The 11157-nt window shown below is 43.4% G+C and overlaps 1 protein-coding gene across 1 annotated transcript; it reads left to right on the top strand.

Moving 5' to 3' along the window:
- Positions 1–4163: 4163 nt before the first annotated feature.
- On the top strand, positions 4164–6650 carry Msc (musculin). The gene is made up of 2 exons (XM_076836119.1): positions 4164–4697; positions 5614–6650. Exons 1-2 carry the CDS (start codon positions 4164–4166, stop codon positions 5698–5700), a joined length of 621 nt encoding a protein of 206 aa, XP_076692234.1. The 3' UTR covers positions 5701–6650.
- The last annotated feature ends 4507 nt before the right edge of the window (positions 6651–11157 follow it).

The following is an 11157-nucleotide window of genomic DNA, read 5'->3' as shown; positions in this document are numbered from 1 at the left end:
TTTTACATTCTTTTGTTAACATTACATCTTCAATGCCCAGTAGGTATTCGATATTAAAGTCCATGATTGGGCTGGTTTCTTGGGCTCAGTAGCTTTGTGTAGCTAATATCCAGTGCCAATCCACATTTTTTTAATACTGTTTTTCCAGACCAAAGTACAGACAATTGCCTCAAAGTATGGGAAATTCCTTTAGCCAATGGGATAAAGTGGGGCTCAGGAGATTAATGAGAGAGACAGCATCAGGAAAATCATATGGGGAGAGCTCTATCCCTTCATATGCATTCCCACAAGGGTTTCTTAAGTACCTACTCACTACAGGATTTGCATCTACCCTTCACAGAGAATAGAGGAATGCTCTGCTCTCCCTAAAACCCGGCCCATTTAACTTGCCAAACTCTAAGCTTCCTCACCCAGGATTATCATAGAGTTGGGGGAGGTCAGTGAATGGGTCTTTTTTCCCTATGTTTTGTAATTATTATTCCACTTTGTTGTCCTTTTAATTAAAAAAAAAAGTCTGCATTTAAAAATATTTTTATTTATCAGGCAATTTTCCATGTTACACCCAAGCATGCTGCTGTCACATATACTACAACCTTTAATCCTTTCAGCACATTAGAAACTCTGATTTGGGCATTTTACCTGTCCCACCTCATTAATTTTTTTCAGCTGGGATAGTAGGGCCAGGAAAAAAAAAAGTTTTTAATTTTCAATGAGAGGATTTGAGGACAGAAAGGAAAGTTTCTAATGAAATCCCATTCATCCATTTTTTTTTTCCTCAGTGAGTGCCCTTATGGAAGCTATGGAAAATATTTTGAAATGAGACTTTGCACTTCAGACCCTTGAAGACTGCACTCAAAGCAAATGAAAATCCAGGTGTTATCCAAACCCCAGAACAACCCCTGGAGTACAAAACCTGGATCAGCCTCAGACACTAACACTTATTAGCTGTGTGATATCCGGCAAGACCATTCACAACAAGAAGAAGAAGAAGAAGAAGAAGAAGAAGAAGAAGAAGAAGAAGAAGCAGCAGCAGCAGCATTTAGTGATCTCCCGTGTGCCAGTCTCTGATGTAGACAATAGTCCATACATATTCTTCTTTCCCAGAAAAATATAATTCGTTTTATAGATCAGAGAACTAAGTCTCAAAAAAAGCAAACTGTCCCCCAAAGTATATATCCAGTAAGCAGGAAATCCAAGTTGAGGAAAAATTATTAAATGTATTAATGTTTGCTTTATAAAGTAACTTTAACCCCACTCACCCAACACTGTATATTTACAAAGAATATGAATAAAATATTTCAAGACCCTCAATGAACAGGATAGACAACAGTGTATATCTATTACAAATTTAAAAGTTTGTAAAGCAGAAGCAAACAGAAATTGGGTTCAGTGTGCACTTTAATACAAAAACTAAGACTTTATTATTTATTTACTTGCAATGAGGAGGGACATCAAAACAGTGTGGGGGGGTGGGGGGGAGAGATTGAGAGAGAGAGAAAGAGAGACAGAGAGAGAGAGAGAGAGAGAGAGAGAGAGAGAGAGAGACTTACACTGTTCAACTTGCCAGGTGTTAAGATCATCCAGAGAAGGAAAAGTAAAAATACTGGAAAGAGGTGACAAACCTCAGCTATTACAGACACATGAAAGCAAACTGCAATTCTACACTAAAAAGAAATACATATAAGATAAATTCCCTAATCTTCCTTGCACATCCAAAGCTGGAAAATAAAAAGAGTTAAAAGGGTGAGAATGTAGCTAGAAAGAAATGGCGACAAAATGAAAATGAAAGGAAGACAAATGAAGAAACAAAAATAAAAATAGCTGACTTTCTTTAAAGAGAGCAGAAGGAGGGAGAAGGGGGAGAGAAAAAGAGAAAAGCAGGGAGGGAAAAGAAGAAAGAGAAAGAAGGAAGAAGAGAGAAGGAAGGCAAAAGCTATGAAAAATAAGCCTGAATTGTTAGGGTCAGGGAGTTTCTTCAAGAAAAAGAAACTGGCCATGACCCCCTTAGTGTTGAGGCTGGGTACAGTTCTTGGGACTGTTTAGAGAAATGTAGTGCTCTCCCCACCATTAATCTTTTCTAAAGAAAGACTTTGTTCTGCACCTGTATAAACAATCCAGATTTTAAAAACCTATATGCCTGCCCCTAATGTGTGAGACTATGTATTTATACTGATAGCTTCAAGTCATCAATAGGCAATGCAGAAAGCTAGCCTGAGATCTCCTCCTTACATCTTTGTCTCTCTCCCCTCCTTAGCCAGGCCAAGCGTGCTTAGAGTCAAGTTCAAGTTCAAGGCTCCAAGAAAATTTCCATGCTCTGTCAAATAATCCCGCGTTTCCCCAGCCCAGAGAGAGCTGAGAGCAAGGGATCTTTTTACTGAGTTCGTCCCAGAATGAGCCCATCCCCCACTACCTAACCACAGACAAAATGTACAGGGAGAAAGAAAACGCTTTCAATGGAGGCCCGCGGGACTGATTGTGTGAAACTTCTCCCACGGGAGAGGCATGGCCTGGGAGACAAGGTGGAACCATGCCTGAGTGATGAAGTCACCCCTGGCCAGCCACCTGTCGTGGCACTTCAGGCACAGTGCCCTTCGCATTTGTTCTGCTGTAAGAATCCGCTGGAGCGAGGCTGACCCAGTGGCTTCTGTCTTCCTTGTCCCAAACTGATGATCCATTAGTCTCCTTGCACCTCGCTCATTTTGGGAGCCTGGGGATTTTTAGTGGAAGGTCAAAGGAACAACCAGTTAATGGCGAAAGTTCAGTTTCCTCATGGTAGAAGGGAATAACCAAATCTCAACCTCACAGGGGTTGAATTCCTCCCGTGGGCTGCTCACAGGGCATTGGCACATAGCCCACACTCCCTCAGGGGCTGACCACTGGTATGGTTTCCAAAAGGAAGTACCATCCCTTGACCACACATTGCAACAGCCTTCCAGTTAGGAAAAAAGGAGACACGAATTTTGTTTTGTTTCCTTTTGGGGGAGGGAGAGGTGTTTTATGTTTTGATGGAATGGGACGTAATAATTTTAGGTGTTGCTTTTCTTATTTTTTGGCAGGATGATTGTGCTGAGTTAGCATTCTGCATCCAGTAGCTTGCTCTTCAGCATCACAGCTAAAATAGTAATGGATTCCCTAAATATAACTAAAAGAGTTAGGGCAGGGAACTCTCAAGACTTTAATACCAGTTAAAAATCCATTGGTGTGTGGTGGGCAGACGTGTAGCTACTGGAGTGCCAACAAGCTAGGGATCCTAAACAGATTTTTTTTTTTTTTTTGAACCAGCCTGGTGATTCTGCAAAATGGAGATAACATTTAAGCTACAGATGCTGTTTGAAGATGAAACGAAACAATATAGATAAAAGTGCTGTATAAATCATAAAGCTACACAGAAGGAAAAGAGGAGGAGGAGAATGAGAGGCGGCTGTTGCACATTGTTGGTGTGACTTGCTTGTTTTGCCTTCTCTGTTGGAGGAGACTTGGATAGGTCGTGAGTGATGAATGTGAAAAACTGAGTTCTCCTGAAAAGACTGAGAGAGAAACAGCAGGCAGGATCCGGACTCTGAAAGGGGGGTCTAAGTGTCAGGCAATCTTCGTTACACTATAGATCAGTTGAGTGTGATGACGGGTTGGGTAGGAATAAGGGGTCGCCCTTTGTTCCTCCATAAAACACTTATCTCGCACAGACATCCTGAGGGTCAGTGGGGCCTCGGGCCCAAATTCTGACTTGATAGAGACCTTGCCTTCCCCGCCCCCACCATCCACTCCTCTGGGCGAGGAAAAGTGATCCCCACCCTTTCCACGCCCCTGCCCCACCTCTTGCCCCCCTTTCCAAACCCCTCTTCTTTGTGTGTGTGTGGGGGGGGGGTGGTTTGTTCCGAGGAGTACAGATAAATAGTCCTGTCAAAAGGCACAGCTAGTGGTTGTGCGTGCGGACCCTGGATCCCGAAGTCAATTTCTGGGCTTCATCGTCCGGGGTCAGCGGCGGGGCGCGCTCACTTTCACCGCCCACTTCACTCACAACGCCTCTGCGCCTCCGGCCGAGGTCTTCTGTCCTTCTTCGAGCTTTCTCTGGCCCCCGTCTCTGCCAGGGAGCTGCAGGCGGAGACGGTGATACTGGCCAGGGCGGAGAAAGGCAAGCGCGCGTGGGCGCGGGGAAAGACGCTATGTCCACTGGCTCGGTGAGTGACCCCGAAGAGATGGAGCTGCGGGGGCTACAGCGGGGGTACCCGGTCCCCGCCTCCAAAAGGCCGCCTCTCCGTGGCGCCGAGCGCAGTTACGCCTCTCCCAGTGACAATTCGTCTGCCGAGGAGGAGGACCCCGACTGCGAGGAGGAGCAGTGCTCTCTGAGCTCAGCAAGCGACTCCGGAGGCTGCAAGAGAAAGAGGCCCCGGGTGGCTGGGAGTGGCGGCACAGGTGGCAGTGCAGGCGGCTGTGGCAAAAAGCCACTCCCGGTCAAGGGATCGACCGCAGAGTGCAAGCAGTCGCAGCGGAACGCAGCCAACGCCCGAGAGCGCGCTCGGATGCGTGTGCTGAGCAAAGCCTTCTCCAGGCTGAAGACTAGCCTGCCCTGGGTACCCCCTGACACCAAGCTCTCCAAACTGGACACCCTGCGACTGGCTTCCAGTTACATCGCACACCTGCGGCAGTTGCTGCAGGAAGATCGCTATGAAAACGGCTACGTGCACCCGGTGAACCTGGTAGGGACGCCGCGCGCGAGTCCCGGGGCAAACAGCCAAGAGGTGTCCAGATTGGCTCTTGGGTTAAGCCCCTAGACAGACCCAAAAGGGAGGTTTCCAGGATCGGTGGTGAGGAAGCCAGTTTAGTTTCTCCCGAATCAGGGGAGGAGAGGCCAGTCATCTTTCTGGAGGATTATCCAGTCTTCCGTGTTTGCATCATTCTGATCAGTTTATATGGTGTTTCGTCCAGTGACAAATATTAGCTAGTATCCTACTTCCGGGGTAAATCTTAGTTTCAACGGAGTTTACTAGCTGATTGCAAAGTGAGTGGCAAATCTCAATCGCCCGACTTTTTCCACTTTAGGTCCTGGCCGGTTTCAATTGGCAAACCCTACTTTTGTTTAAAAAGGAGGGAAGTCCGATTTCTATAAAAGAACTTTTGGATTTTTAAAAATTGATGCGGAATAGCAGGGTTTCCCCGGACAGCATTGTCTGGAAAGTCCCTCTCTGATCTGCCAGCTCTCCAAGCTTTGGAAAGATCGCATCCAAGCCTATTGAAGCCTCAGTTCCTAAATTGGAGCAGATGGGGATGGGAGTGAGGGGAGGGTGGGGGCGGAAAAAAAGAGAAAGATGAGGAATTAAAACTCAAAAGCCCCAAACGCATACACGTTTTCCCGAATTATCGGGTGGGCATAGACCCGGAAGAAGCGTGAATGGATACTGTATGTCTTCCCATAATCAGTGTCTAGTAAGATGAAAATCCAAGTTTAGGGACAAGACTCACAAATTTCCAGAACACGGATAAAAACTGAACTACTGAAAGCCAGGGGTAACTGTAGTTCTCCTAGGAGAGTAGTTTCGGTTTAAGACTGCCGCTAGTCCTCAATATCGGATGCCTTTTTCTAATTTTAAGATATATTTTTTTAAAATTTTCCAGACGTGGCCATTCGTGGTCTCGGGACGACCTGACTCTGACACGAAAGAAGTTTCCGCAGCCAGCAGATTATGTGGAACCACTGCTTAGAGAGGACTGGAATTCACTTGATGGGATTATTTCTTAAACGCGTGTGTTTGGGAGCCGCGGAAAGAAGGGAGAGAGCGAGAGGACACTAGAGAATGGGTACAAGGTCCCATAGGATTCTCCTGGACCTTTCCCTTTGCCTGGAACTGTGAACAGGACAGGTGTCCTGAGACCACGTTTTGTAATCAGAAAGACCCTCCCTTCTTTGTGGCGAGCACGGACCTAGATCCAGTCTGGACCCTTAGCTCTCAAGACTCATCCACCGCTGAGCCCAGCATCAAATCGCTTAGGGGCTAGTTTCTGAGCTGAGCCGGATTTGTCATATATGTGATGGCAGAATTCTGCACAATCTGGGCCTTTCACGGTTAGACAATGGTTAGAGAGATCTCTTGATCCGCCTAAAAGTCCAGGCGTGGGATCCACGTCAAGGCATGTTTTTTAAATTGCAAAGAAAAGAGAGTGGCATAGCTGGACCAGTTTTGTAACCCACCAGGCAGCGCCCTCGGAACAGGTGGGACTTGCCACTTCGCATAGGGCGAAATGGAGACACATTTCGGAGACTGTCTCAGGCAGATTTTGCCAGGCACGTTCTGGGCTGTTCAACTTCCTTGCTGAGGTCTGCTTCTTACTCCCCACAGACTGGGGTCTTCTTTCCAAGCCCCTTCCTCTTTCTAATTAATGTTCTGCTCACAGGCTCCCAGTCTAATGGTACCATTGGAGCCTGGTGGTACCAACCTGGTTTGGGTTTCCTTTGGGCCGCTCCCTTCTCCCTGCTCCTGGAAGTTGCCTCATTCACTAGGCTGGACTTTCCCCGACAGGCTTCACCCCCACCCCCAACCTCTGGCTGCCCTTCCCCCATCACCACTTCTGGTACCCAAGTTCTTCCTTGCACGGAGGAGGGCTTCTGGACCTGTTTGGGACCCATTGACAATGGTTACCATGATTAGCGGTACTGCACCGCTGCCATGAGGCTGCACTACCACAATAAATAACAGATGTAAATAAATTTATTTTTTTATGAATAATAAAAACATTGTGAAAATTGTGTGTCCCTAAGCGCGTCAGAATGTGGTCTTTGTTGCACCTTACCCGAGAGGGTTTGGTCTGGAAGTTAACCTTAAAGGAGCTGGTCTCAGCTCCGGACAGGGTGCTGGGTCACTGTCACCATGGTTGATGGTAATCAAGTTTTGGTCACATTTCTAAAATGTCTGTTTTAATATTATTAATCTGTTTATTTCTGATTTTTCTTTCAAGTAATGATTCCTGGAAGGAAAGAAATGGAGACTTTAAAAAAGCCCCTGAGAGTCTTTTGAGGCCAGAGCTATCTTGAGAGGCATGCATTCTGGAAGCTAATATAGGTGCACTTCTCTCTTACACCACTCTCTCTCTCTCACACACACACACACACATACCAAATGCCTTTAATAACCTAAATCACACTCCAGCATATACAACTGCAAGTAGTTTAAGAATGCCCTAAATGCCCATCTACCTGAGTCGCCCAGGTCTCAAGTCTAATTGGGAATTAGAATAAGAATACAATCTAAGAAGCCAATTTGTATTTCAGCAAAACTCCTTTTTTATTTTTTTCAAATGTTTGGTCTCACACCACCTCATTCTCCATGCTATTTTCTTTCATTTTCACTGCAATAACTTGGAAAATTCATAATAGCAATTTAAAAAACGGTGATATTTTCAAAAGCAACATTTCTTTTGTAGAAGATTTTTTAAAGTGTGAAGGATAAAACTACTTAACCATCCAGTTTGGGGTTCTGCCTGTTTTTTTTTTTTTTTTTTTTTTTTTTTTTAATAAAATAAAAGGCAGTTTTCTTGAACAGAGAGAAAACACAGCTGGACTTTAGTTAGGAGGTGAGAGAGAGGTGGGGAGCATGACTTCCTGTTTTGAACTAAACCAAACTCAAACTCTGGAGAGCTGCCTTATGACACCATTTTTTCTTGCGCTTTTGTTCATAGCCCTATCCCTCAGGGCCTCAGGGATCCAGGCTTTGGGATTCAGTCCTCAGCTGCCAGATACCTGACTGGGTGATGGGGGTCACCTTGGACTCTCTGTGGTATCAGGGTCTTTCTGGCAAAGGGAATGTGAAGTAACCAGTGGCAGGAGATCCCAGCATGGTCAAAAACATTTCCACGAGTTCTGGGAAGCAGGCTTCTTGAGCTTGGAATGTCTACTAGAAGCCAGATCTTAGTCAAGGTCATTTCTTAAGCAAGTTATGGGGTTGGAGGAGTTCAGTGTGTTGGATAAGGAGAACTTAGCTTGAAAACCCAGCTCTGCCACCTCACTGGGTTAGTGACCAAGTGCAAGTTAGCTAACCCCTTCCAGCCTGTTTCCTCATCTACAGTGATAACACTACTTAGGAGGATTGCCTGGGGCATACAAACCATCCTGCATTTAAAAAGCAAACCTTCTAATAGGCAGTGAACTGGCTATTACAGGAAGCAGAGGGAAACAGGTAAAGGGGACCAATTTCAGACTAGCCTTAAAGACTGGGTCCAAAGCCGGGTTTGGGTTTCCTTTGGGCCGCTCCCTATAATCTAAGCTTCATGGGAAGCCCAGGAGGGGAATATGAGGTTGAGGTCAGCCTGGGCAACAGAGCAGGACCCCATTTCAAAAAACCAAGCAAAACAAAACAAAAGGGCTGGGTCCTGTTTCCAGAAGTTGCAAAAAAAGAAATGCACACAGAAAAAAACAGAAAGAATACCTATGTTTATAATGAATAAAAATAAGAATGGACATCTAAATAAAGAAAGGAAATATTGTGAATTTTCATAAGTAAATAAATAATATTTAAAATATTTGTTTTTATCATTATATTCTCTCAGCATACTTCAGGGACAAATGTACAGATTTCTGCACCTGTCCCCCTCCCATTTAGGAGGTGCAATTTGCCAATTCACATGTACACAGAGGCTGGTGGTGTGCCAGCAAATTCATTTTTGTAATGACTTTATAATCCTAAAATTTATGGAGAATAAAAAAAAATTTCTCAAAGATTTCTGCCCCATGGTTTCTATAAAAAAATCTAATGCCAAGGATCATTTTTTATAAAAAAAGAAAAGGGCAATTTCTAATAAGTTGCAAGTAATGAATGTAAATTGATTCAAGTTTCTGGGCAAAGGTTGTTAACTAAGAGAGCCTTGGGCATCTTAAAGTAGCCCTTTCTTCATCTACCATTGTGCTCAGAGTGGCAGAAAAACATCCCAGAGTCCTCCTCACTTTTTTTCTGTTAGAGATTTAGGTTGGATAAATGAGAATGGAGGCTGGGATCTGGATGGAGGTGGGGTGGGGAGAAAGGAGAAGTAAGTACAGGCTTAAGGTTTCATCAATTCAATTATACTGCCCTAAGAGAAAATGTGATGGGAAAAAAAAGCCTTAAATGTAAAAAGCAGTGAATAACAAACAAAATGAGTAAATTGAAAAAATACTCTGCAGGGGGCTTTTTGAAGGACCAAAGCATCATTATTAGTGATACTGACTCAACCAAAGAGAACAAAAAATCCCCTTCCACAGACTCTTCCTAAGATGAATATTTTAAAAGAAATGCTTTCGGCACTGTAATTTTGAAACATTTAGGCGTTTCTCTTGGTTGTGGATGTTGACTTGATTTTGGGTGTATTCTTCTGCACTGGGCTTCAAGTTCAATTTCACTTTAGTCTGGTGGCTCCTTCAACAGATAGCAACAATAGGGCTTGCAGTTTACAAAGCGATTTTTATGGGCAGCCTTCCCCCCTCCAACAAATGCTGAAAAGTTTTAAAGAAAAAATTCTCTGCCCATAAAAAAGAATGCTTCCTAATTTAACAGATAATTTTTGTTTGATATTTCTGGAAAACATTAAAAATTACAATAGCTCAGAAAGTCATTTTAGTCCCAGTTGGAAGGACAAAATTGGGTAAATTCACAACTGATTTCTCACTATCAAGAATCTAACTAGTGGGGAAAATCACTAGGAGTCACCAGATTGACTCCCTTTGTAACTAAGCACCTGGCTGCCGCTCCTTTAGGTGGGAATTTCTGCACATCCCCCACCCACTGGAAGGCCACTAGGGGGGTTGGATCTTTCCACCACTTATCTTTCTTTATTTTGTTTGCTTTTTGAATTATTTTTCTTCTTTATGCCCCAAAAGTAAAAACTGACCCAAAGAAATACTTTGAAATCATGATTCTAAGAAAGTAGCTAGTGCCAGACATGTACATGGAATAATGTTAACATAAGTAGCAATTATCTCAAGGGATCTCAGCCTTCTCCCTGTTGGTTCTGCTGTCACCGAGATGGTTATGGATCAGTTTTGTGTTCCTTCATTGCTTGTGATAAGAAGGATCCAGGAGTAGATGGGGTAGAGAGAGAAGATGGGAGGGGAGGGGAGGGGAGGGGGGATAGTAGAGGATAGGAAAAGTAGCAGAATACAACAGTTACTAATAGGGCATTATGTAAAAATGTGGAGGTGTAACCGATGTGATTCTGCAATCTGTATTTGGGGTAAAAATGGGAGTTCAAAATCCACTTGAATTTAATATATGTAATACGAGATGTCAAGAGCTTTGTAATATTTTGAACAACCAATTAAAAAAAAAAAAAGAGCAGGGGTTTTCATTTGGTAAAAATTTGGTATTCTTATCAACTACAACTAACTGTTAACCCTCGAAGGTGAGAGAAGAGAGGAACAAGGAACAACAGACTTTTACTGTTTACTTGTGTTTGCTTATTTAAAAAGTTTTTTTTAATTTAATTTTTTTTAAATTTAGATACAGGGTCTCACTGAGTTGCTTAGGGCCTCCCTAAATTGCTGAGTCTGGCTTTAAACTCTCCATCTTCCTGCATCAGCCTCCCAAGCCGCTGGAATTAAAGGCATGTGCCATTCCTGGGTTTCTTAAAAATCCATTTTTAAGAAAAGTTGCCATGCCAGAGGTAGCTTGTTCCAGTCTCGTCCCCTAATTCCTGACTCTGCATCTTCATGTATCTTACTCTGCTCAGAACCCCTCCTGCCTCCTAACTGGAGAGGACATTAATTATGATTGAGCACTTGGACAAAGCTAACGTTTAAAAACCCAAGTCTCGATTTTCTTTTCTTCTTTGATATAATAGTTCATGTGTCCTTGACTCTCGTCTACAAATTTGTTCTGCCATTCCCTTTACCCACTTTTATCACCTGGATCTTTTATGCCACATCTAATTTTCCTATATTGATCTTTATTTTTACCATGAAGGACATATTTTCATTTAATTTCCTCATAAAGATAAAGACCATATCAATACACATCAGAAATTATGCATGAGATTAAAATCAGACTCATTTTAGAGTGAAGATAGACTGATGGATTTTGGCGTTACAGAGTACAAAACATTCATTGATTTCAGATTTCATGTAGCAGCCAACTTTCAAGAAGTTATACTTGTGAAGTTTGTATAATATCAAAGAATATTCACAATAAACTGAATTGG

The sequence above is a fragment of the Callospermophilus lateralis genome, chromosome 16, assembly GCF_048772815.1.
Source record: "Callospermophilus lateralis isolate mCalLat2 chromosome 16, mCalLat2.hap1, whole genome shotgun sequence".
NCBI lineage: Eukaryota > Metazoa > Chordata > Mammalia > Rodentia > Sciuridae > Callospermophilus > Callospermophilus lateralis.
This window is presented reverse-complemented; position numbering and strand designations above follow the sequence as displayed.